Below are 27125 nucleotides of genomic sequence, written 5' to 3'. Positions count from 1 at the left end.
CAGAGGTCCCTTTACCGCCTGGAGCCAGTGCTTGGTGGCAGAGCTAGGCAGATGCTCCTGCCCACCTGTCAAAGCTGACCATGGGGCAGGGAGTCTACTAGGACGTTCCCCAGAGAAAACACTGAGCACTTAGCAGCAATGAACTCTCCACTCACTAGCTGGTGAGGGTTCAGTTCTGCTCTCTGAAGAGGAGTGCTTTGCTAGTGTTTTCTCTGCAAAAACATGCTGGCCGAGCAGCACCCAGCAAGATTTAACTCTGTCCCACGCTCGTCAGCTAACATTCCTCAGAAACATCAGCAGATTGACCAGTGGGTTTGGTTTGGGGGAAATAGCCTCATGAACCATATTTGACCCCATCTTGGCCCATGGGCCACAGTTCCCTCACCCCTGTTCTGTATGGTTTAATACAGATGTTTTGGACTCCAGCAGGTTGGTGGGAGGCACTGAATATACTCCAGCAAGCTTCATCTCTTGTAGCATAATGACGTCCCTAAGGAGTTCCATGTGGGACACGGGTGGCGCTGTGGTCTAAACCACAGAGCCTAGGGCTTGCCAATCAGAAGGTCGGCGGTTCGAATCCCCGCAACAGGGTGAGCTCCCGTTGCTCAGTCCCTGCTCCTGCCAACCTAGCAGTTCGAAGGCACGTCAAAGTGCAAGTAGATAAATAGGTACTGCTCCAGTGGGAAGGTAAACGGCGTTTCCGTGCGCTGCTCTGGTTCGCCAGAAGCAGCTTAGTCATGCTGGCCACATGACACGGAAGCTGTACGCTGGCTCCTCTGGCCAGTAAAGCGAGATGAGCGCCGCAACCCCCGAGTCCTCTGCGACTGGACCTAACGGTCAGGGGTCCGTTCACCTTTTAAGTAGTTCCATAAACATTAGAGACACCCAGGAAGTACTCACCGTACTTACTGTAAATAAATATTATTCTGCAAAACACAGATTTGAGCACCCTATCCGGTGTGCTGCATCTTTCCATTTTTGGAGACTCTTCACTTCTTGTTCGTTTTAATTTGAAAAAGAAAGAAGATGTATGTAGCCCCTTTTAAATGGTGTTTAACTGGACACTTACCAAGGGTTACTCAACGAGACAAGCAGTAATGAATTCTACACTTTGTGTGTAGGTGAGAGCATTCTGGTAACCAGAGATTGTACCATGTATATGGGCGACAAGGTGATTATGAAAGCCAGTGTGGGGTAATGGTTAGTGTGTCGGACTAGGACCTGGGAGACTGGGGTTCAAATCCCCACTCTGCCATGAAGCTCTCAGGGTGACCTTGGACCAGTCACTGCCTCTCAGCCTAACCTACCTTACAGGGTTGTTGTGAGGATACAGTGGGGAGAAGAACTATGTCCACCGCCTTGAGCTCCTTAGCAGAAAGGTGGAATAGAAATGCAATGAACAATGACATGGATATGACCCTGCTGGTGGCAGAGGGAACCAAAGGACAACTTACGTTTCCGAGGCCCTTTCAATGTGCTCCAATGGAGAACTGGCCAGTGGCCAGGCAAATCCTACCCTAAAAACAGTAATGGCATTATAGATAGGGTTGGAAGCCAGAAACACTCCAGCGGTGGTCTCTGCTTTTGGTTTGCACTCTTTAAAAAATAATGATGATGATGCAAGTTTGTGCTCCAATAATGGAGGTAAAAATAAATAAGGAAATGTCGGATCCCAACGGGACAACAGATATTCAGATCACAATCATCTGTGGGTTTTTTTGTCAGTCTGATGTTTGCTCAGGAAATCTTAATAAAGCAGTTCTCGCTTGGGAAGGTGTGCAGCCTGAACCTTTCAGAGGGAGAATCTATCGGCCAAGCTCGTCCCTAATCCAGGAGAATTTCCATACTCATGAAACTTTGCACAAGGAAAGGTTTTTTTTATAACCTATTTCCTACCCCCTCGCCCACTCCCCGTCAGCTCACCTTATTGCTGTGGGGCATCCCTGTTGCTATAGCTGAGGAACACGGTGCTATTTCCACAATAACAAATGCTCTGCAAAGACCGGATTAGAAGGAACAAACTTTCCTCAGCAGTTTGATGGTGGCACAAAACTGAAACTATTATCCACTTTCGGTTCCACTCCAAAGTGTTCCCCCCACATGCAGCCATTTCTTCTCAATCCCTTTTGTTCCTGCGCAAGTGGTAGGTGGGGAGGGGGCTTTTTCAACCTGAGGGTAGCATTCCCCAACGGGCCATCTCCCCAGAGGCAGGAGCAGAGACAAGAGTGGGTGGGGAAGTAAACACATTTCAGCCGTGCAAACAGCAGTTTCCTACACATACACACCCCAATACATCTCTCCCTGCCCCCTCTATCCACATAAGAGCGGAACAGGGCCAAGCCTACAGTAGGCAGACGGAGGCAGCTGCCTCAGGCAGCAGCAGATATTGGAAGGCAAGAGCACCAGCTCTGGCATGTGACGCACCCTGTGTCTGCCCCACCTGCAAGACAGCCCTCAGACTGAGGCGCTTGGTTATCCCCAAGACTGGTGAGTGAGGGACTTCCCCTGCGGGCGAAGACAAGGCTCTGGCAGATTGAGCAGATGAGACCAAGAGTGGGTGCCACAGTCAAGAAGGCGGTTTCTGCACATGCTGTAAAGCGGCCTTTCTCAACCTGTGGGTCCCCAGATGTTGTTGAACTACAACTCCCATCACCCCTAGCTAGCAAGGCCAGAGCTCAGGGATGATGGGAGTTGTAGTCCAACAACATCTGGGGACCCACAGGTTGAGAACCGCTGCAAAGGGAAGTGAGGAGCACATGGGGCTCGTCAACCCAAGAAGGTAGCCCTTCTAGGGGAAGGAAAACTCTTGATCCTAAACCTCCGCTGCCTTGTGGGACATCTTCAGAAGAAGAAAAGGCTAAGGAGTAAACCCTGAACAAATCCAGAGAGACTGGATGGCGCCTTCCTTCCGGCAACTCCTGCAGCCAAGGGCAGAGGAAGGGGGGTGCGGTGGGGGCGGGCCACCCTGGGTGTCACCACTGAGGGGGGTGACAAAATGCCGGGCGGCACTCACCGTAGGGTCTTCAGCGTGCCTGAGCCACACGTCTCTCTGGGGAGTGACGCAGTGACTTGGGCGCCTGGAGGCTCTGCGCTGCCCCAAATGGTCCACCTGCCACCTCTTCCTCAGTTGTAGGGAGACTGAGCGGAAGGAGGCAGGCAGACTCCTCGGAGGCCCCACAGAACGTGCTGCCGTGGCTGGCCCCACCCCCTCGGGCGGCTGGCCCCGCCCCAGGGCATAGGACACACCCTCCACCCCAGTCCCCCAATTGGCTTGTTCCACTGCTGCCTGCGGCCAAGCTGTTTCCCAACATATTCCTCTGCTTTCCTTTGGAGAACATCAGCGGGGCCAAGAGACTGAGAATCTTGTTATCTGGGCAGCCCAGGACCTCCAGACACACTGCTCAGGCTTGCGGCTCCGGGCAGCCACTTTGGTGCTGCTAAGACAGCTGTTTGACTTCACATACACACACACACCTCGGAGGTGCACTCGATTGCTTCTCGAGACAGATGGATGCCAGCAACTCAAAGTCACTTAAGCATTAAAGCAGCAACGTTAACGCACACTTTGCGCAGAGTAAGTCGCATTGAGCTCTATTGGGGTGGGGGGGAAAGACATGCGTAAGAGGGCACTGTAAGTGAATCGCTTTGCAGAAATTCTTCATCTACTTCCTACACTCTTAATAAGCTCATCAACAAGACGCTTCTTGTTCAGAACTGTAACGCTGGTTATAAATACGAAAACCACATGCGTCGTGACTTGTTTATTACATTGCAATAATATTGCTATTAACTGAGTTTTTTATATTTAAAAAAACCTATAACCTGCACATCTTAGATGATATTAAATAAAAGAGGGTACTTTAAAGGAAGGACCCGATAGCAGGTGGTCCTTTGCGGAAGGGAAGTAGGAAAGAAAAGCCCTTATGAACGAGCTCCAATCACATCCACCAAATTACTCAAGGCAGACTTCTGAGTTGGGAGAGCTGGGGGTTCAAGTTCGCTCTCAGTTCTGCTGTGGAATGTCAGGGATCTGCTTGGGCGGCCAGGGTGGATCTGGTGATCTGCCACTGCAGGAGCAAGTGAAGGCGATAACAAAAAACAGGGAAGTGTTTGGTGCTGCAAAGTCACAGTTGGGGTGCAGCCGGGCCAGAGATCCCACCCAAAAAATCTTGTCCGCCAAACGACACGCCGGCGTGGTTAAGAGTCACCGTCAGTACATTTGGTTAGGGTAAGGCCACAGGGGCATGAAAGAGACGGGGTTCTCTCCGGCGTGAATCCGCTGGTGCCTCTTGTGATGTGAGCTGCGGCTGAAGCTTTTCCCGCAGTCGGAGCAGGTATAGGGCTTCTCGCCCGTGTGGATGCGGTTGTGCTGCGTGAGAGTGGACTTGTCGGTGAAGCTCTTCCCGCAGTCGGAGCAGGTGTAGGGCTTCTCGCCCGTGTGGATCCGCTTGTGGCGGATCAGGTTGGAGCTGACGTTGAAGCACTTCCCGCAGTGGTTGCACTCAAAGGGCTTCTCCCCGGTGTGGATGCGCATGTGCTTGACCAGGTCCGAGGTCTGGTTGAAGCTCTGCCAGCACTCCGCGCACGTGTGGGGGATTTCGAAGGGGGAGTTCTGCTTCTTCGAGGCCCTGGCCTTCTTGGCTTTGCCCGGAGGCGAGGCCTTGTCGGTGGGGGAGCTCTCCGGGTGGCTACATTTGCCCGGCTGCTTGCCCGGCGGGCTCTTCAGGTGGCGCTTGTGGTGGGAGCTGCGGCTGAAGGTCTTCCCGCAGTCGATGCACTGGTAGGGCTTCTCGCCGGTGTGCGTCCGGACATGCTGGACCAAAGTCGACTTGTCGGTGAAGCTCTTCCCGCACTCGGAGCACAGGTAGGGCTTCTCGCCCGTGTGGATCCTCTGGTGGCGGCTCAGGTTGGAGCTCACGCTGAACATCTTCCCGCACTCCAGGCACCTGAAGGGCTTCTCCCCCGTGTGGATCCTCTGGTGGTTGAGCAGGTCCGAGCTCTGCGCAAAGGTTTGCCCGCACTCGGTGCAGATGTTGGGGTTCTCTCCAGAGCAGGTCCTCTGCGGGGCAGCGAGGCCTTTGCGCTTCCTCGCCTTCTTATCAGGGGGGCCAGCCCCCTTCCCCTCCAACAGGAGGCGGCTATGCTCCTGGTCATCCGACGCCCGACGACCCTTCGGCCGCTTATTCTGACCTGAGGTCTGAGGCGTTTTCCCTTTTGATCTTTTGGGAGGCATCTCACTTAGGTTTCACTGGAACAGTCCCCCTAGAGTCCCTCTTGTAGTCCCATCACCTGTTCAGATAAACAGAGAGCGAGAGAGAGAGCTGTTCACATGTTGCCTATGGCTCGCATCAGGGATGGAGCTTTAGGGATGCTTTTAATGTTTAACAGACCACTGTATTTTAATACTTTGTTGGAAGCCACTCAGAGTGGCTGGGGAAACCCAGCCAGATGGGCGAGGTATAAATAATAAAATTATTATTATTATTATTATTATTATTATTATTATTATTATTGTGGTACCTCTGGTTACAGAAGCTTCAGGTTACATGCACTTCAGGTTACAGACTCCGCTAACCCAGAAATAGTACCTCGGGTTAAGAACTTTGCTTCAGGATGAGAACAGAAATCGTGCTCCAGTGGCGTGGCAGCAGCTGGAGGCCCCATTAGCTAAAGTGGTGCTTCAGGTTAAGAACAGTTTCAGGTTAAGAACGGACCTCCGGAGCGAATTAAGTACTTAACCAGAGGTACCACTGTATTATTATTATTATTATTATTATTATTATTATTATTATTAAGAACCTACTCCCCTCTAGATGTTCTGGGACCCCATCTCCCGTCAGCCAGCAGTTATCAATGGTGTTAGGGATGATGGGAGCTATAGGAACAGTACTACCTAAAATGTATAGAAACTTATTCACGTATGCTATTACAGCGGCAAGAATGTTACTCGCCCCAAAATGGAAAGAAGCAGAAGTCCCAGCAAAAGGAAGAATGGATACGGAAACTTATGCAATAGGCAGAAATGGTGAAACTTAACGGAAGAATAAGAAATCAAGATAACAATTTTATTCTTTTTTTGGTTTTGCAAAAGAATGGAAATGATTTATTGAAATATTTACAGATAAATTGTAAACAGATAAAAACATTGACAGGATTGTTGTAATAACCTGCCGTTTCATAAGAGTATATATTTAAGGAAGATGAATAAATGGGTGAATTAAGTTAACTTGGATAGACAGAAAATATTAAAAACAAATTTAGGGAACCGCAGAAATAGGGGGAAGGAAGTGAAGTTTTGAAATGTCAAAATGATGGTTAAATTAGTGAAATGCATAAAATTAGTGAAATGTATAAAATTAGTGAAATGTATAAACTTGAAAAGTATAAAGAAAGAAATGAAGGGGGGAAAGGAATGATGAGAGTTGAGGTCCCATAGCATTGAGCGGGCCACAATGTTCTCCATCTCAATCTCACATCTGCACCTTAAAACTGTCTTTTTCTCAGGCCCATTTCTTCAGCAAAGCCTTTCCCACTTTGACCTTACTGGACATTTATAGTAAGGTTACCCCTTTTATTTAAAAGAGCACACACACAAAATCCAGCCCCTGCGCATTCTGCAGTTGCATGTCAGGCAGGAATCCAATGGGCACCATTTTCTGCCACATAGTAGGAAACTATCTTATTCCATCGGTCCATTCTAGCTGCGTATTGTCTACTCTGACTGGCAGGTGGCTCTCCAGAGTCTCCCAGTCTTTCCCAGCCCTACCTGAAGACTGAAGCTGGGGCCATCTGCATGCAAGTATATGCTCTGAGCTATGGCCCTAGCCAGGGGACGCGGGTGGCGCTGTGGGTAAAAGCCTCAGCGCCTAGGGCTTGCCGATCGAAAGGTCGGCGGTTCGAATCCCCGCGGCGGGGTGCACTCCCGCTGCTCGGTCCCAGCGCCTGCCAACCTAGCAGTTCGAAAGCACCCCCGGGTGCAAGTAGATAAATAGGGACCGCTTACTGGCGGGAAGGTAAACGGCATTTCCGTGTGCTGCGCTGGCTCGCCAGATGCAGCTTTGTCACGCTGGCCACGTGACCCGGAAGTGTCTCCGGACAACGCTGGCCCCCGGCCTCTTGAGTGAGATGGGTGCACCAACCCCAGAGTCTGTCAAGACTGGCCCGTACGGGCAGGGGTACCTTTACCTTTACCTTTATGGCCCTAGCCACTGGCATTCATCTGCTTTGACATCTGCCCATCACAGGAACTGTGAAAGACAGAGGGGTTTTGGAAGGGACTAATAATAATAATTATAATTATAATATTTTATTTATATCCCACCCTCCCCAGCCAAAGCCGGGCTCAGAGCAGCTAACAACAGTAAAAGAATACAACATTCTAAAATCAGTTCATTATAAAATCAGTTCAAATCAAATTGATGGCAACCATTGGGCTAGAGTTATATGAGGATTACAGAAGGAGGGGGTCAGACTGTGCCTTGGCCAAAGGCCTGGTGGAACAACTCTGTCTTGCAGGCCCTGTGGAAAGATGTCAAGTCCCGCAGGGCCCCAGTCTCTTGTGGCAGAGCGTTCCACCAGATTGGAGCCACAGCCAAAAAAGCCCTGGCTCTGGTTGAGGCCAGCCTAAATAAAACTGGTGGCAGCTGTACTCCGCGATCAACCAACTCTTTCCCCTCCTTCGACCCTGACCCCAAGCCATCTGGTCCAAGCCAATGCCACTGCCAGGGCTGCCACTTCTGTGCAGGGTACCCAAGCCGGAAAAGGCTCCTGCCCCTTTAACAGCCCCGCAGAAGGGATAATTCCACCAGATGCTGCAGCTGCTCCCGCGTGCGGGGTGGGGAGAGAGCTGCACCTGACGGAATTCTGCCTTCCGTGCAACTCTTAAAGGCGCAGCGACCCTCTCAGGGCCTGAACTTGACGCTGCGCCTGGGGACAGAGCAGAGAGGTGCCCTTTCCCTCTGCATTCAGCACACTGTCGTGAATGAGACGCAGCCCAGACGGGGAGAGAGAAGCCGCGCTTACTCTGACAGCCTCCGCGAAGGGAGAGAGGGACTTGAACCGGTCGAAAGGGACAAGGCGTGGCTTTCGCTTTTCCGCGATGCCTTTCCCTTTCTCCCGTCCTGCTGTGGGCGGGCCCCTTTCGCCGGCGCCGTCAGCGGATCGGTGCCTGGAGCTCGTGGGAGGAAACCTCCGGGCGAGAGCCCTGCAGAGGCGGCAATCCTCCAGGCATCGATCCCGCAAGGGGCTGGGGTGGAAGAAGGCAGGCGATCGGGGCGGAGCCTTGCTCCTTGGCCCGGGCATCCAGGAGCGCAGCAGCGCCTCGGCGCAGCGCAGGTGCGGTGGCGGCGGCGAGATCAAGGCTTCTCCTCTCCCTCCTCTCCAGCGCGCACGGTCGCTTCCATCCGAGGCGGAGGCGCAGCCGTCGATGGGCTGCGCTGCTCGGGTTTGGGGGGCGCCGTGTGGCAGAGGAGTGGTGACAGGAAGCAGCATAATCGCCTAACCTGGGAAGCCCCACCTCAAAAGCGAGAGTGGAGAAAGCAAGGAAGGAGAGCGGGACGGCGGGCGCCTGCAATAGCGAGAGCCATCTGGTGGCCGCAGCCGTGGATACCTCGCCCCATTCATTCAGCTGCTGCGGGCGCGTCGCGACGTCTGAAGCGCCTCCTCAAGAACCCTGGGAACTGTAGTACTGGGAATTGTAGGGTTTTTTTGCGGGGAGATTGGATTTGAACGTATGGCGTGTGTATGCAGCCGCAGATGCTTCCAAACAGTGCCTGCGCACAGCCCAGTTTCTTACCCCCAAGAAGGTGGTGGTGGTTGTTTAGTCGTGTCCGACTCTTCGTGACCCCATGGGCCAGAGCACGCCAGGCACTCCTGTCTTCCACTGCCTCCCACAGTTTGGTCAAACTCATGCTGGTAGCTTTGAGAACACTGTCCAGCCATCTCGTCCTCTGTCGTCCCCTTCTCCTTGTCCCCTCCATCTTTCCCAACATCAGGGTCTTTTCCAGGGAGTCTTCTCTTCTCATGAGGTGGCCAAAGTATTGGAGCCTCAGCTTCAGGATCTGTCCTTCCAGTGAGCACTCAGGGCTGATTTCCTTCAGAATGGAGAGGTTTGATCTTCTTGCAGTCCATGGGACTCTCAAGAGTCTCCTCCAGCACCATAATTCAAAAGCATCAATTCTTCGGCGAACAGCCTTCTTTATGGTCCAGCTCTCACTTCCATACATCACTACGGGGAAAACCATAGCACCCCCAAGAAGGTAGAGTGGTGCAATCCATACCTGAGTGTCTCCCTCTCTTGAAGAGGCAGTCCTGTTGCACGTATCTTCAGCGCTTTCAGACCCACCAAACATGCATTCGGGGACCCCTTCCTTTAATCTTTTGGCGTATGTTCTGCATGCTGGATAGTGCTGCTGTTGCAAACCAGCTTGGGTAAGACCACTGCCACCCACTAGCAGGTCCCAACCCACCAGCTGAAGACTACATGATGGTAGGACTGCTGAGCTAGGTCCCCTTCCCTACGGAAATGCTGCTTGCACCCTGACCTAACCGCAAGTATTTGTTTGGTGGTGGATTACCCAGATTCTCTCGCTCAGGAATTCGTGGCTGCCTTGAGAGGTGCTCCTTGTTCCAGCTAAGGGCATACAACCACCTCCCCCACCTCCACTGTGTGTGGCTTTGATCAAGGGCCTACACTGACCCAGGAAGAAACTACTGAGGAAATAGATAGCTTGGTGCTGATAACACCAAGGTTGCTGGTTTGATCCCCATCTGGGATGGCTGCATTGCATTGGGTTGGACCAGATCAGCAAACATTTTCAGCAGGGGGCCAGTCCACTGTCCCTCAGACCTTGTGGAGGGGCGGACTATATTGGGGGGGGGGATGAACAAATTCCTATGCCCCACAAATAACCCAGCGGTGCATTTTAAATAAAAACACGATTTCTACTCATGTAAAAACACCAGGCAGGCCCCACAAATAACCCAGAGATGCATTTTAAATAAAAGGACACATTCTACTCATGTAAAAACACATTGTTTCCTGGACGTCCGCGGGCCGGATTTAGAAGGCGTTTGGTCCGGATCCGGCCCCCGGGTCTTAGTTTGCCTACCCATGGACCAGATGATCCTGCCCTTCCAACTCTACAATTCTATGATTTCGTGAAGGAAGCAGCTGCAGCAGCTTCTTCTGTCCCAGGAAGCTCAAATCTTTGAGAAGATATTAAGGGGAGAGTGAGAGAGCAAAGCCCTCCCTCAGTGATAGCCAAGGCCCTCTGGTGGCAAAGAAGGAATTATTCTCTCCCCTGCCTTTTTTGCGACCACCTCCCCCAAAGTAAATTCCACCTTGGGGGGAAAACAACAGAAGCAGAATCTCAGCTGAGCTCTGGATGGAGCCAGGAAATGCTGGGGATCTGTGGCAGAGGCTAGAAGTTACAGCAGCTTAACAGGCCCAAAGCAAGAGGCCCGAATGAGGCCTGGTTTACAACACACAACGTCAAGCACGGCCTCTCTGTGTGTTTTAAGGCACCTCTTCTGGGATCCACATGCTTCGTATCACATTTAAACAGGGTCACTGGTTTTCTGTTTGGACAGTAGTATCATGCAGGGGCCTAAATGCTGAGAATACACTATGCTGGAGGTGCAGCCATATGCGCCGATGAGAACGCAAGGAAGACGGGTTTTTTATTTCATTTGTTTATTTTAAAAAACCATGCCGGAGTTTGCACTGAAAACAGCCCTGAGCTGTGAACTGTAAGCAGCTGCGCTGTTATACAAACTCAGGCTGTTATACAAACTCAGGCTGCATACATGCCGTACTTTTAAAGCATGTCACCGCACCCCAAAAATATTCATGGGGACTATGGTTTGTTAAAGGTCCTGGGAATTATAGCTCTGTGAGGCGTGAACTACCGCTACCAGGTTTTGTGGGGTGGCTGTGTGCTTTAAATAAATGAGGTGTGTACACACAACCACTGTCTGGCTCAAAATAAATACCATCCATCTCATTTTTGTTTCCTTCAGAGGCACTTAGACTCCATCCTCAGACTCTCTCCTCTAGCCCTGTTTACTTTCCTGGCCCTCCTAAGATTAGCAGAGGTAACATTAACAGACTAAGTGGGTGTTTGTGTGTTCCACAGAAGCCCTGGATTGGCCACTGTGAAATAAAGGATTCTGGCTGAGGTGAACCTTTGGCCTGATCCAGCAATGATTTCCTTTAAGTCCTTAAGATATTCTTACTGGACCAAAACTTTAATAAGGAATGGGGGAAATTTATAGTTTACCTTAAAAACCACTGTAAACAGTTAAAATCGTTAGTGGGGTTGGAATAACACTTGTAGTGTAGCAATGAACTTTGGACATAATGAAGATATAAAAAGGTTATATTATTATAAAAGATGCAGAAGGAAAGGAATAACAGTAAGACCCCACAAAGGGGAAAAGGGAAGTCCAGGAGATTATTTGGAATCTTGCTTTTATATACAGTATATTATGTTGTTATGTGAATGTAAATTCTAATCTGGAAAAGCAATTTGTTTATAAAAATAAAATAATATATTCTGATAAAATGGGGGGCCTTAAATCCTTGCGTTGATAGGACATGTTAGCTAGATACCACCCAAACGTAGCAACTTTGTCACTCCATTAGAAATGTGCGTGATTTGGAAATCATCTCAAAACATGCGAAAAATCCCATACGTCACAGTTCTTAGATAAGCTATAGTTTTGTTGACACACTTTAGCTCTGTAGGGAACATTGCTGGACTTTAACCCCCCCATCACCACTGACCATTGGCTGTGCTGGATTTGAAGTCCCAACATCTGGAGGGCCACAAGTTACCCCACCCCACCCCTGGGCTCTACAGTACGTGGCCAAACCTGACAGATTCTGGCTCACCTAACTCAGGCAGCTGGAGTGCCAGACCTCTTTGCTCAAGACTGAAACAGCAACCCTTGGGAAAGCTTGCAAAACTTACTATGACCCACACAGCCTGCCAGCCAGCTCCCCAAGCACACGGCAGGCCACACTACACAGCTGGTGACATGCGAGACACAAGCTGCTCCCATCTGCCTTGGAGGAACAGGAGCTTGTTCCAGCCAAACACTAGCCACCTCTTGTCAAGGGTTGCATGCACAAAGGCCGTTTGCTATTGCAGGGGACCCAGGATTAAATTTTTTACTGCATGAGCCACACAACACACAGGAAGGAGCATTTGTTCAGATGCAGACGTGTGCACAAACCATTATGTCTTTGAGATGTCGGTCCTTCTGACAACAGAGGCATTGAGTGCTGGAGCCTATCTTGTTAAGGATCTTGTCAGGAAAGGGATTGGTATACCTGAAGGAGCGTCTCCACCCCCATCGTTCAGTCTAGACACTGAGGTCCAGCTCTGAGGGCCTTCTGGCGGTTCCCTCACTGCGAGAAATGAGGTGACAGGGAACCAGGCAGAGGGCCTTCTCAGTAGTGGCACCCACTCTGTGGAAAGCCCTCCCATCAGATGTCAAGGAAATAAACAACTATCTGACTTTTAGGAGATATCTGAAGGCAGCCCTGTTTAGGGAAGTTTTTAATGTTAGATGTTTTATTATGCTTTTAATATTCTGCTGGGAGCCACCCAGAGTGGCTAGGGAAACCCAGCCAGCCTGGCGGGGTATAAATAATAAATTATTATTATTATTATTATTATTATTATTATTATTCAGGCTATGTACACATAACTCTCTTATTTCCATTTAGCTTCTATTATCATGGATGGCACCCTCACGGACAAAGGCAAACAATTAAGAAATGCTCCTGCAAAAAGTTATTCAGGTGTGCTTCTACTTTATATTGTTCAGTGTACGCTTCATTTATAGGAGAAGCCTCGCCTCACATCTTGTATGAAAACATAACCCCAAACGCTCCGGCAAAAGTATCCCATCTCATCATCACGGTGGAAAGAGATGCCTTGGAAGAACTGTTGGCTTGCAAATGTGGAGGTGTTGCTATACTACAGGTGTATGGAACCTCTGGCCCTTCAGATGCAGCTGAATGACAAGCGCCATCAGCCTCAGCAAGCGTGGGATGATGGGAGTTGTAGTCCAGCAACATCTGGAGGGCCACAGGTTCCCCACACCAGGTGTAACAGATGAGGCCACCAGAACAGCCTGTTTTCTTGCTTCGTCCTGCTGCTATAGCCATCAGGGCTTCCACCATGCCCCAAAGCGGACAGGGAAAGGGAGCAAACAGAAGGACCTAGTAAGAAAGGAGGCATGGAGGCCAATCTCCCGCTGCAGCAAAATTAAATGTAAAGCTTTAAAAAAAAAACACAGACCTCCAGGGAGAAGACAAGTGATACCTACATACTCAGACGAGAAGTGGGATTTCACGTTCTTCTTTAAAAGGAAAGTTGATACTTCCTATTTCAAACAATGTTTAAAATAAATGGAGAAGTGAACCATTAACAACACAACTGACCAAGGGATTCACACACACACAAATGATAAAACGGGTACAAAAAGGCAGATTGCACAATAGCAAACCTTAGTTTGTTTATTTTTTAATGAAAATTTCATTCACCAGGGAAATGCTTAGATACTATGTCGATTAAGTTATTAGAACTCTCCACTCACTTCCAACAGCGAGGCTTGCTTTAAAATCGTTACACCACATCACCTATTTTTTTTAAAAAAGGGGGGGAGTGAATTACATATACACATTGCTGTGCTCTAAATAAAATGCTGTAACAGGGTGGGTGGAGGGTGAAATTTCACACACACACACACACCCCTAATTCAGAGCACCAGATCCTCCACAAAGCATACTTGTGAGATCCTGTCTGAGCAACATCCCAATTCATTAAGGGGGAGATTCTTGGTATGCTGAGCTGTGCCTATCATCAAAAAATGGGGAAATCCTTGCATTTAGAAACAGGGCAGAGGGTGCTCTGTCTATTGGTAGATATACTCTTGATGAAAGTGGGCAGGAACACAGGCACAGAATAGCAATGAAACATAATGGGAGCCTGGGCAACCTATATTTCGTCCATATTCATCACTAAAAGCTTTGAAAGACCAGGTCTGCACTTTGTGGGAATCTAATCCACAGTCCTCACTTGGCTGAACATAAAAGCATAAAACAGGTTTCTTCACCCTCGGCCCTCCAGCTGTTTTTGGCCTACAACTCCCATGATCCCTTGCTAGCAGGACCAGTGGTCAGGGATGATGGGAACTGTAGTCTCAAAACATCTGGAGGGCTGAGGTTGAGGAAGCCTGGCATAAAGGATTGCCTTGCTGGTTCAGACGGAAAAGCTCACCTAATCCAACACTCCTCTGCCATCATGCCCTCCCAGAGGCCCCCATTGAGTTCATTATCATAGAATTGTAGAGTTGGAAGGGACACCAAGGGTCATCTAGTCCAACCCCCCCTGCGATGCAGGGATCACAACTATAGCATCCAATAGCTATGGCCATCCTTCTGCTTGTTTGGTGCTCCAAGGTCTACAGGACCTCAGTATATGGAAGTTAGTGGCTAATAGCCCTTGACAGAACTATCTTCCATTAATTTATCTAAACCCCTTAAAAAACAGAAAGCCATCTACACTTTAGTGGCCATGATCAGCCTGAAGGAGTGACTGAATCAGGACTCTTGTACAGTTACTGTAACTTGCAAATGAACTTTTGGGTGAATGCAAGATCAAAACCTTGATAGGATTACTGTGGCCCGATTCTGAAATGTGTCGTGTACTAACACAACTCTGCAGGGATTATTTTCGAGAAATACTTTCAATAGGGGAGTTGTGCAATGGCTGGTTATAACCATACACCCAGGAAAACTGGTAGACAGTATTGTTAAAAAAACTGCCAAGAATATAGGACAAGTCTTGCTGAAGCACAACCAGCATGGCTTCTACAAGGGTTACCTGACGGACTTACATGAATTCTTTTATGGAGTCAACAAGCATATGCATAGGAGCGATCTAGTTGACATTTTGCTTTAAAAAAGTTTTTGACAAAGTACAGTGGTACCTCTAGTTACCAACTTAATTTGTTCTGGAGGTCCATTCTTAACCTGAAACTGTTCTTAACTAGAGGAGTGCTTTCGCTAATGGGGGCCTCTTGCTGCCGCTGCGCCACCAGCACACGATTTCTGTTCTCATCCTGGGGCAAAATTCTCAACTTGAGGTAACTCTTCCAGGTTAGCGGAGTTTGTAACCTGAAGCGCTTGTAACCTGAGGCGTTTGTAACTCGAGGTACCACTGAACATCACAAAAGACTCCTGGCGCCAAGTAAGCATAGCAGACTTGGGAAAGAGGATGATGACCCCCTGGTGAGATCAGTAACAGGTTGGAAAACAGGAAGCAGAGAATTGGAATAAATGCGAGTTCTCCCAGTGAAGGATGTATGTTTCCGAGCACAATTAAAAGTGTTGTGCTGACCTTTAAAGCCCTAAATGGGACGTGTATACCTGAAGGAGCGTGTCCACCCCCATCGTTGTGCCCAGACGCTGAGGTCCAGCGCCGAGGGCCTTCTGGTGGTTCCCACACTGCATGAAGCAAAGCTACAGGGAACCAGGCAGAGGGCCTTCTCGGTAGTGGTGCCTGCCCTGTGGAACATCCTCCCATCGGATGTCAAACAGATAAATGACTGACTGACTTTTAGAAGACATCTGAAGGCAGCCCTGCACAGGGAAGGTTTATTTAAATTGTGTTATCGATATTTTGTTGGGAGCCACCCAGAGTGGCTGGGGCAACACAGTCAGATGAGTGGCCTATAAAGAATTTTAAAAACATTACGTAGAAAGTCTCTCAAGGATTGGTATTGGGACCTGTGCTTTTTAACTTGTTGATAATTTAGTTAGGAATGTGGTAGCCAAGCCGGCTGATAGTATCAGATTCATGGTGAAGAGCTTTGAAAAGATCTCTCCAAGCTGACAACAAAATGACAAATGCAATTTGATGTAAACAGGTGATATACACTGGGGCAACAAGTCTAAATTAAACATAAATCCTCATAGAGTCTGAACTGCCAGTGACTGACCAAGAGTGAGACTTTGGGGTCGTAGCGGAAAGTTCAATGATGTCAATCCAGTGTGTGACAGCTGTGAAAAACATGAATTCCATGCTAGGGATCATTGCAAAAAAAAGAAAAGAAAATTGCCAATATGGTGATATGACTACAGTGGTACCTCTAGTTGCAGACTTAATGTGTTTTGGGTGCCATTCACACCCTGAAAAGTCCGCAACAAGAATGCGTCTTCTGCGCATGTGCCTGGCGCAATTGAGCACGAAGCACACAGATTGCTTCTGCGCATGCGTGGGCGACGAACCCAGAAGTAAACACTTCCGGGTTTGCCGTGTTCGTAAGCTGAAAGTCCGTAAGAAGAGCGGAACGAGGTATGACTGTACTCAACTGCACTTAGAATACTGTGTACAATTCTGGGCACCTCGGCTCAAAAAGGATTTTGTAGTGTTGGAAAAGGCTCAGAAAACGGAAGCCCAAATGATCAAGAGGATGGAGGAAAACTTAACAAAACCTAAGCCTGTTTCAGAGACGAGTAAGAGGAGCCACGAGAGAAGTTTGTAAAATGATGCACGGTGCAGATAAAGTGGATGGAGTTTCTCCTTCTCTCGTGATGCCAGAACTCACGGACATTAAATGAAGCTGATATTGGCAGATTCGGGACAGATGGAAAACACAGCACAGAGTTAACTAATGGACAAATTCATTGCTAAGGCTGCTAGTCACTGGCTCCTACCTTTTTCTCCCTGCTCTGTCAGAGGCAGTATGCTGGGAATCCCAAGTGGTGAAGAGTTATTACGCTCAGGCTCTGATTCTCATAGGCTTCTCATAGACGTCTGGGTTGGCCAGTCTGAGAACAGGATGCTGGACTAGAGAAGCCATTGGTCTGATTCAGCAGGGCTCTTCTTAGAATGGACATACACACACACACCCCGCAAAAAAAAACCCTCTACAAATAATAGTGGGAATTTTCTAAACGCCTCTATATTAACCAAGAGCTTGCCTTCTGGGATACAAAAACTCATACAGCAGAAACAAATAATGGATTCAGACAGAATGCAGCACTTACGGGTGATTGAGAAATGCTGACTTGTTTTTGTTTTTCCCTGTATTTTGGGGACACATCGACAACTGTCCCTTCTCCATCTCATTCAGGATGGCAAAAAAAAGCACCAATTGTACAAAGTGTTTAATTAACCTGTAGAATCAACTGCTACAATAGGTCAAAGGTTAGGTTTCCTATCAGACACTCGATTAAATAACAAACATTTTCACCTACAGTAAGGATAAAAGCTAACCACAAAAATTACTTGGATATAGCAAACAGTCTTCTATGGACAGCTAATTCCAAACTTTCCCCCTTGTGTTACTTTTACAGTTTCGCATCAGGCTACCTCTGTTAGATCTAGATTTGACAGCCCCACTTTCTCTTTAAAGCGCAGGGCGGATCGCGACATTTGCCTTTCTTCTCGATAGTTAGCCGTCGCAACTACCAGGTTGAAGGAGAGTCCCTAAATTCTCAACTTTTGTGTGTTTCGTTTTCCTTTCCTTTTAAAACAGAGGAGGAGCAGAGGCACAGAGCTGGCGACTCTGCCCACTTGGTCCATGGATGAGCTGGGATTCAAATAATTTCTTCTCCCACCTGGGTAGGGGGAGCGGGGGACCACTGGCTGGATCAGAACAGGCGGGAACACCGTTCGGGACATGACAAAATGGGAACATACAGGGAAACCAATGGGGTGACCACTGCAGCCGTCCTGGACCCCTCCATCTCTGTCCGTCGGGCTGCGATACACTAAAACCAAACAGGACCTGGAATCCGTCAACAAACCTGATTTGAGATTTCTCAGGGCTTGAATAAGGATTATAGGCGGCTAGCTCTCTAAGGAAGCAAGACGGCCTTCCCTTTCATTCGGTGTTGCGTTCATACCTTTCAGTGGTCCACTAATTCGAGCACGTTGCGCTACTTTCAGTCCTCTCCTTGCTTAATTTGGTTTTTCAACTTGTGTGTGCATGTGCATGTGTACCTATATAATATATATAAATATAATATATACATACACATGCAAAAAAACCACACACAGATAAACACACCACCTCCACCTTTTACAGCCCACTGTGTGAGCCTCCGATGGTGTCTGCTGCCTTAGTAGCAGGCCACAACAAACCGCTTAGTCTCTTAAAGTGCCACAGCACAAATTTGTCTTCCTATAATGTGGCTCTTCTGCCGCCAGATGTCCATTTGTCGCAGCCACACTGTGGAGAATGAGCAGCAAAGGGCAGGGGAAAACCCCCGAGGCCTGGAAAATGTGCCTTGTTACAGAGGCCTCAAGAGAACTTCAAACCTATTCAAGCTTACCAAAGAGTCAACTGTAAAATGGATCCTCTGTAGAAAGCTATGCGATTCCTACCAACTTTTGGGCCCTCCTGACTCAGTGGACAAAAATACAGTGTGATCCAGTGGCTGGGAAAGTGAAGCCCTGAAGCAAAAGGCTACTGAGGTTAATTTGCGACCAGCATTACCTTCCTAAGGGCAGATTCTCCATCACTCAAAGAGTCTTTGCATAGAGACTAGGAGTCTTCTCTTCAAAAGGACCTGCGGCCTGGTTTGTGTAGGTAGTTAGAAGAGCCGCAAAAACGAAAGTTTTCGGCCCAGTGAGCCAAAGCAACAAAACCACCTGAAGGTTCGCTCACAGTTACTGGATATCAATAAATAGTCCTTCAGTGCCTTTAATAAAACTAAAACACAGACTTTGCCAACGTGCTGGCCCTCCAGATGTTTTCGGACAGCTTCCACGCGAGTCGCTCAAAACATCTTGAAGGCACCTTAGCAAGAGCTGCAGGACCGTCACATACAATATTCCTGTTTGTTGATACTGAACGTTGACGACCCAGTGCATTTTCTGACAGCCCGACAGAACAGCCGCTAGTTACTGACAGCCACATAAATCTGCCTGCTCTTCAACGGTTTATATCCCCAAAGCGGGGATGTTTTCAGAAAAGCACAAAATTTCTCTGGGATTATCGACGTTCGCAATGGAGCCAACCAGATTTTGAGCGTTCATTGTAGCCTATAACCACATACGGGTCTTACAGAAGATCCTATAGACTAAGGCATTGATATCCAGTAGCTGCCATGAGCGGCAAACCTTGCGATGGCGTTTGAAGCCAGACTGGCGCAATCTTTTAAGACGGCTCCTGCGCTCGTTCTTCGAACGACAACAAAAACCCACTAGTTCAGCTTCCCGAGGCACAGAGTTCCCTATCTACCCGCTCCAGCTGCGAGAGCGACCCTGTTAAAAGAGCGGGATGGGGTAGGCGAACAAGGGGTTCTCTCTGTTGTGGATCTTCTCGTGTCTCTTGTGGTGGGAGCTGTGGCTGAAGCACTTGCCGCAGAAGCGGCAGGCGTAGGGCTTCTCGCCGGTGTGGATGCGGTGGTGCTGCACCAGGGTGGACTTGTCGGTGAAGCAATTCCCGCACTCGGAGCACACGTAGGGCTTCTCCCCCGTGTGGATCCGCTGGTGCCGGAAGAGGTTGGAGCTGACGTTGAAGCTCTTCTCGCAGATGTTGCACTTGTAGGGCTTCTCCCCGGTGTGGATGCGCATGTGCTTGATGAGGTCGGCGTTGTGGTTGAAGCTGCGCAGGCACTCCGTGCAGGTGTTCAGCACCTCCGGCTTCTGCTTCGCCTTGGGCTTCTCGCCGGCCGAGTCCGCGCCGTCCGCCTGAAGGGCGCAAGGCTCCTGCTGCTGCTCCTCGGCCGAGTCCCGCAAGTGCTTTTTCTTGTGGGAGCTGCGGCTGTAGCTCTTGCCGCAGTCGATGCACTCGTAGGGCTTCTCGCCCGTGTGGATCCTCTGGTGCTGCGTCAGGTTGGACTTGTCGTTGAACCGCTTGCCGCAGTCGAGGCAGATGTAGGGCTTCTCCCCCGTGTGGATCCTCTGGTGCCGGTTCAGGCTGGAGCGCACGGCGAAGCTCTTTCCACATTCGGAGCACTTGTGGGGCTTGTCGTCGGGCTGGACCGGCCAGGGATCGATCAGGCTCGAGTTCTGGATGAAGACCTTCCCGCACTCGATGCAAATGTCGGGGATCTCCTCCGTCTGGGTCCCCCGGTGCACCAGGAAGACCTTGCGTTTCTTGATGGTATGGACCGGCTTCACTGGCCACGTCATCGAAGGGATTTTCTTCTCCCGCACTTCCGTTCCACAAGCTTGGCTGCGCCCGGGGCTTAAACTCAGCATCTTAAGGAGCTTACGCTTCGTCACCAGCTGCGACCGCGCCTCCTCAGGGCTGAAGTTCTCCTCCATGTGGCTCATAGCGTCGCTTCCTCTCACCTAGCAGAAAACCAAACGTGTTGCTCTTTTAAGGACGGGAGGCAACGCTCACAGCAGCAAAGCATCAACCCTGTTAATCCCACCTCCAGTAATCCAAATGTAAACCCAGAGCAGGTGGTTCCAATATACATTATATGTATCATTTGCATTAAGGCTTGTTTCCTCCATCATTTCTTAAAATATGGCATAATCAAAGAGTAATGCAGGAACTAACTCTCAACTGCAGGTGGGCAAAAACCTACTTTGGCCAATTGCTAGTGACTTCACGGGGGGAGGCAGATCAGGAATTTAGCGAAGGAGATAAACTATAGGACCCCAAAACGGGTTCTGAAGATCATCGTATGCCAACTCCTGGTGTACAGCTACAGGACAATTGCACAGAAGTATAGAAAAGCTGCAGGTTGTGACACTGGCTTCGCTGTTCCCTTCCTTTGGAATTCTGAATTCCTTTAAAGCAAATTTCTAGTACTTAGGGCCAGGAAGGAGAGTCACACTAAATTGGAACCCTCCCCAAGTCATTTGTGCCATTGAAAAGGCTCAGAAAACTCCTGGAAGTGGCACACGAATCGGGGTGCTGTGCAAACCAAAACCATTGCATGCCAGCATCACTCGGCACTTCTGACCCAACTGCCTAGCCTAGTGGGATTACTCCATACAGTGGAGTTGACTGCAATGGCACAAAGGACTCAGGGCGCATTTCGGTGTTGCACGCTCTGCCTTGCAGATCTCTGAAGAGAGAGGGGGAAGACAGCCAGCGGAAGCAGCAGACCCTGGAGGCAGCTTGGGGAAAGAGGCAGGACACAGCTCCCAGGCTGCCAGCTTCTGAATTGGGCTTTAAGCTAAACGCCACCCTTCCAGAGCCAGCCTTATTCGTGACATTTAGATTTTGGAATCTTGGGTGGCCCTTAATAGGAGAAAAGGCTTAGCCTGCCCTTAGCTCCACAGAGCGATCTTCCACTACCAACCATCATTTGCATTATTCCTCAACCTTTTCCCAAAGCAGTTAATGTCTCAGTAATCCCAAACACAGGAGAGAGAGAGAGAGGATGCGTTACTCGGGGCCCCTCCATATGCTGCCATCTGTTATCGGGGAAGAGACACCTCAGCACAAAATAAACGCAAACAGCATCATTGTTTGTGAAAGTTGAAGCCATTTATAAACACACACACACACACTGCCCCTCGCACGTGCATGTCATCTTCCAAACTCAAACGGCAGGCAATTCCACCGTTTGCCTGTATTTTGCGCGCGGCTGAGCAGGGACCAGGGTGACCCAAGGGCCACACGACGAGCAATGCGTGGCGAAAGCGCACTCTGCACATGCTCAGGCCTACTCTTGCCCTTCGACTCCCCGCTGCCACCGCCACCCCACAGATTAGCCGCCCCCACCCCATGCGATTTCGAGCTGCAGCTCACCGTCCGTGCGCCGGTAGCCAGGCCGGAGGCGGCTGCAGGAGAGCGGGCAGTGGGGGGCTGGTTTCCAGCCCAGCGGTCCGGATCAACCCCTCTGTCCGGCCCGCAGCTGCTGCCGCCCGAGGAGGCGCGAGGCGAGAAGCAGACCCGAGCGATCCGGGGGGGCCCCCTGTACACACCACGTCGCCCTGCTTTAATTTCTGGGGTGGGGTGGCGGGTTTTACTCATCCCTACCTTGCGATCAAGGAAGCCAGAGCTCATGCTGGCGGCGGCGGTGGGGGATCGGCAAAGGTGGCGGCGACGGCGGCGGGACCCCCCACCCCCAAACCCCCTGCCCCACCTCGGCCAGAAACGGAGAGGGCGCCTTTTGTGCGGCCAATTCAATGGGCTCCCGGGCTCGGGGCGCGATGGCTGAGAGGTCTGCTCCAGATCCTGCCCGCGCCGGGTGCGCCTCGCCTCTCCCCGCTTCGCCTAAGGCGCCTGCAGGAGCATCGCGGACGGAGGGGTGCCACCCGCGCGCCCCGCCAGGAGCGGCTGCAGCCGAGCGCGGGCTCCGCGTCCACAATGGAAGAGGCGGAGAGGAGGAGGCGCGGGAGCGAGCAGGAGCAGGAGGAGGCCGCTTCCAGCAACAGCAGCAGCAGCAGCACCGCCAGCAGCTACCTCTGACCCAGGAAACTCAATGCTGGAAGGCTGACCCGACCAGACAAAGAAAGGAGCCTGGCGCCGGCGATGCCAGAGCCCCCTAGTGGGCGCAGCCTTGGCAGCGATGGTCCGTGGCGCCTTGGTTTGCTTCTCCTCCGAGGGGACTGTTGCGCCACGCTCATTTTTTCCCTGGCTCTGCGCTCCCTGCAGACATTGTCCCGCAGTAGCTGCTGGGGCGCGAGTGCCCGGCTGCTTTTTGGAAAGGTGAATGCAAGCCTTTCTTTGCGCTCAGCTGCCATCGCGTGGCTTGAGGAAGAAGGCCAAGGGCTGGCTGGGATGTGAGCATCCTGAAATGCCGGCGTCTGGATCAGGCCAGTGGTCCATCTATAGTCCGGAACCCTGGCCTCACAAAGCAGATGCCAGCAGGAAGCCAAGGAGCTGAACGTGAGCTCAAGAGCCCGGGGGTCCCTCAGGGTGCAGCAGGACTCCGGCGCCTCCCACACAACTATTAAGGGTGCCTTCTTTTTCAGCTAGTCTCCTTAGCACCAAAGATCTCCTTGCATTCCTCCTCTCCTACTTCCCACCTTCCGTTCAAGACGCCAGAGACCTTCAGCTCTGGCTGCTTTCATCACTCCTGATGCTATCCGCTCACACATGATAGAAGCTTATAAGATGACATGCGTGGCGTGGGGAAAGTGGAGAGAGAAATGTTTCTCTCCCTCTCTCATCACACTGGATCTCTTGAACATCCAGTGGCAGGATAGCTCAGCTAGTTAGTGCGTGGTGCTGATAATTCCCAGATTGCAGGTTCGATCCCAGTAAGGGACAGCTGGGGGCTGGACTAAGATGATCCTCAGGGTCCCTTCCAAGTTCTACAAGTCTGCAATGTCTATGGCTGGAAGATAAAATAAAGTCCTTCTTCACACAGTGCATAGTTAAACTGCGGAACTCATTGCCACAGGAGGCGGCAAGGGCCTCCAATTTGGATGGCTCCAAAAGAGGATTAGAAAAATTAACAGGAAAAGTGGACTATCAGTGGTCCATACTCTGCCTCAAAGGTCAGAGGCAGCAATGGTTCTGAATACCAGTTGCTGGAAAACCACAAGAAGGGAAAGTGCTCTTGAGCTAAGAACCTGTTTGATGGTTCCCCACAGGCATCTGGGGAACCACTGTGAAAACCTGATGCTGGACTAGATGGGCCACTGGGTTCTTATACATTTTTGGCACCTGCCACTCAAATGACAAATTAGCAAGAGGTTGGTTGATTCTCTCCACAGGTCAACTTCTCTTATCCCAGGTGATTAAGAAAGCCCAACAGAGACTCCATCTCCTCAGAGTATTGCAAAAGAACGATGTCAATCAACATTTGATGATCTCCTTCTATTGGTCCACAATAGAAAGTGTCCTTTCATACTGCATCACGGTGTGGTACACTGGTTTGACATCTACTGATAGGAAGTGCCTACAGAGGGTGGTGAATACAGCACAAGATATTATGGGCTGTCCTGTGAATCCGCTGGATGACATTGTGGAAGAACATTGCCTCAGGAGAGTGAGGAAAATTCTCAGGGATGATTCACACCCTGGCCGTCACTTTCTTGATCTCCTGCCCTCAGGCAGAAGATATAGAAGCATGATTAGTCGCACCAACAGGGTAAAGAACAGCTTCTATCCTTGGTCTGTTAGGCTGCTGAATGAAAAGATAACAACAGGGCAACTGACTTTCGGATTTGGTGTGTGTGTGTCAGTAAACGAGGGGAATTAAGACTAAGAGAGCTGAGTGGGGGATGCTCGTGTAATCTCACTGTATACAAGTTGTACAAGTGACAATAAAGTATTTCAGTTTCAATTCAGACTTTATGTTACTTGCAGAAACGTGTACCAGCAGATGTATGGATGGTGGATACTTGTGACAGGGCCTTTTCAGTAGTGGCACACTCAAAATCTAAACAGCATCTCAATAAAGGTGTGATTGGTTGCTTTGTCAGTGAACAGTGTGCATTTTAGTCTTTTTAAGGACTTTGCCATTTATTTATTTTCCTTTTGTATAGCTGCCAGGTGCCTTGAATACAACAGATCTGGGTTGGGGAACCTGGTAGTCCTCGAATATGGCCCAGTAGTCAGGGATGATGGGAGGTAGAGTCCAGCAACTTTCAGAGGCCACAGATTCTCCTACCCTGGTGAAGAAAGTGGGGAATGAATGAATGCCACATTGGGAGGTTTTGAATGGAAGAGCAATATTGGAACAGGCCAATTGTCCACTAAAAATTGCCTTCCCTCAGGGCCCCTTTTATTCCTCAAGAGGATTCCAAAAACAAAGGAGTGTTTACTGAATCTGTTTACTGCAAGTTTACTGTCCCAATGGGCTGCAGCTTCCACTGTAGGTTTTGAATTCTTCACAGGCCGAGAATTTCACAAGACATGTAGTTGCTGGTACCTTTTAGATGAGGCTTGTTTTGAAAATCAAACTCATAATGGCTCCCCCCCCCCACACACACACATACAAAATCATGCTCTCTCATTCCCCTGTGGGGAGAAAAGCAGCTGGATGTGGTTTTGAGTGTAAAACCCTTAAGAGCAAATTACAATTTCTAGGTTTATCCAGAAGCTTTCTGCTTTCCCCGGACCAGGCAAAATCCACTCTTGTTTGTTAGATTAAGGAAAGTTTGTCCCCCACTCTGTCCCAAGCAAGCCATGTTAGATACTTGGAGAATTTAACTATCCCCATAGTTTTCCCCTCACAAAACTACAAATCCCAGCCTTCTTAAACTATCGTTCCCAGGAACCTTTGGAGGCAAGAATGTGTATAGGGAGGAATTCAATAATAATAATAATAATAATAATAATAATAATAATAATAATTTATTACTTCTACCCCACCCATCTGGCTGGGTTTTCCAGCCACTCTGGGTGGCTTCCAACAAAAGATTTAAAATACGTTAAAACATCAGTCATTGAAAACTTCCCTAAACATTCTGATTTTCTTTTCGCCTGCACATTTCTGCTTGTCTGACAGGGGCACTCTTCATCTTGCATATAGGTCTAATGGTTATCCTGACCCCCCCAGAGCATATTTGGGGGAGGTGCAGAGATGCATGGGGGGAAGCCCCACTGTCTAATCGTGTGCCCTTGCATTGGCTTCAACTGGCACACCAAGCTAGCTGAATCCAGGCCATGGTGTGCATGCCAGCCTAGGCCTCATGACTTTGTCAACATCGTTATTCAGTCACTTCCTTCAGCAAAAACAAAAAAAAAAAAATCCTTTCAGTAGCACCTTAAAGACCAACTAAGGCTTTCGTGTGCATGCACACTTCTTCAGATACACTGAAACAGAAGTCACCAGACCCTTCTATATAGTGAGAAGGTGGGGAGGGGTATTACTCAGAAGGGTGGTGGGAATGGATGATTGGCAGATAGCTGTGATGAGCCTGTTGACGACTCTTAACGACTGCAATAGGTCTTACAGGAAAAAGCAAGGGGTGAGAAGGTGAAAAATGGCTTTGTCATGTATAATGAGATAAGAATCCAATGTCTTTGTTCAGACCAGGTCTCTCCATGGTTTTAAGTTTGGTAATAAGTTGCAATTCAGCAGCTTCTCTTTCCAGTCTATTTCTGAAATTCCTTTGTAATAGAACAGCTACTTTGAGATCTTGTATAGAATGTCCTGGGAGATTGAAGTGTTCTCCTACTGGTTTCTCTGTCTTGTGATTCCTGATGTGCTACTGGAAGGAATTTTTTTTGTTTTGACTATGGCAGACCAACACGGCTACCTATCTGTTCCTTCAGCAACTGCAACTGGGATTTCCTGGCACCCTGCCTCCTATCAGAAAGTAGCAATACACACAGTGTGTATTGCCAATGTGGTGTAGTGGTTAAGAGCAGAAGACTTGTAATCTGGTGAACCAGGTTCGCGTCTCCGCTCCTCCACATGCAGCTGCTGGGTGACCTTGGGCCAGTCACACTTCTCTGAAGTCTCTCAGCCCCACTCACCTCACAGAGTGTTTGTTGTGGAGGAGGAAGGGAAAGGAGAATGTTAGCTGCTTGGAGACTCCTTCAGGTAGTGATAAAGCGGGATATCAAATCCAAACAACAACAACAACAACAACTTTGCCTTTCTATTGTCCCCTCCCCTCAAGTGGTTCCACTCTTGTCCTCTGGCAACACAACAAGGCACAAGTCTTCTCCATCTTCTGCATATAGCACCCCCTTCAGATATTTAAAGACAACTATCAGGTATCCCCTCAATCTCCTCCAAGCTGCACATCCGCAGCTCTTTCGACCCTTTGTCATAGAACTTGGTCTCCAGACCTCTCTCCTAATTCTGGTCAACCTCTTCTGGACCACACTCTCGCTTGTCAATATCCAGAGTGAAAGATGAATGGAGTTCAACAAGTCGCAAAAAGTATGACAAGGACATTCTCCAAGGATCAAAAGATTGTTTATTTTTTAAAAAATACCTATTCGATTTATGATGAAACCTAAAGCTCCTCACCATAGTTTCTTGGAAATCTGAGCTAGATTGGAAAATAAACCAACTCCATGTATTTTATAGTTCTTGGAGGTTTTTTTTAAGTTTCCACCTTCTAATAAATAAGCATACTCATGGAGAAAACAGCTCAGAGGAAATTTGTCCGACGCATAGTGTTGGTTACCGAAAGTAAGGGGCCATTTGCACTATACATTTAAAGCATCGGCATACCATTTGCAGCAGTCATGGTTTCCTCTAAAGTTCCTGGGAGTGCTAG

At 49.3% G+C, this 27125-nt stretch overlaps 3 protein-coding genes across 4 annotated transcripts in view; all 3 read right to left on the bottom strand.

Moving 5' to 3' along the window:
* Nucleotides 1-27125, bottom strand: part of LOC310837890 (uncharacterized protein) — a 51764-nt gene that overhangs the window by 15611 nt on the left and 9028 nt on the right. The gene's annotated exons all lie outside the window — the stretch shown is intronic.
* LOC310837862 (uncharacterized protein) lies at nucleotides 3747-8508 on the bottom strand. Its single transcript, XM_083725055.1, has 2 exons — nucleotides 8023-8508; nucleotides 3747-5289 (listed from the first exon to the last, which is right to left on the bottom strand). Exon 2 carries the CDS (start codon nucleotides 5231-5233, stop codon nucleotides 4211-4213), a length of 1023 nt encoding a protein of 340 aa, XP_083581181.1. The 5' UTR covers nucleotides 5234-5289; nucleotides 8023-8508; the 3' UTR covers nucleotides 3747-4210.
* On the bottom strand, nucleotides 13503-22397 carry LOC310837767 (uncharacterized protein). 2 transcript variants are annotated; one of them, XM_083724845.1, is made up of 3 exons: nucleotides 21973-22397; nucleotides 15245-20324; nucleotides 13503-15005 (listed from the first exon to the last, which is right to left on the bottom strand). In XM_083724845.1, the coding sequence occupies exons 1-2, from the start codon at nucleotides 21997-21999 to the stop codon at nucleotides 19293-19295; spliced, it is 1059 nt and encodes a 352-aa protein (XP_083580971.1). In that variant the 5' UTR covers nucleotides 22000-22397; the 3' UTR covers nucleotides 13503-15005; nucleotides 15245-19292. The 2 variants fall into 2 exon arrangements, with proteins under 2 accessions (XP_083580971.1, XP_083580970.1); XM_083724844.1 differs by having other exon boundaries at nucleotides 21742-22383.

This window comes from Podarcis gaigeae, assembly GCF_964106915.1.
Source record: "Podarcis gaigeae genome assembly, chromosome: 2".
Taxonomy (NCBI): domain Eukaryota; kingdom Metazoa; phylum Chordata; class Lepidosauria; order Squamata; family Lacertidae; genus Podarcis; species Podarcis gaigeae.
The sequence above is the reverse complement of the archived record's forward strand: the minus strand, read 5'-3'. Positions and strand labels throughout refer to the sequence as shown.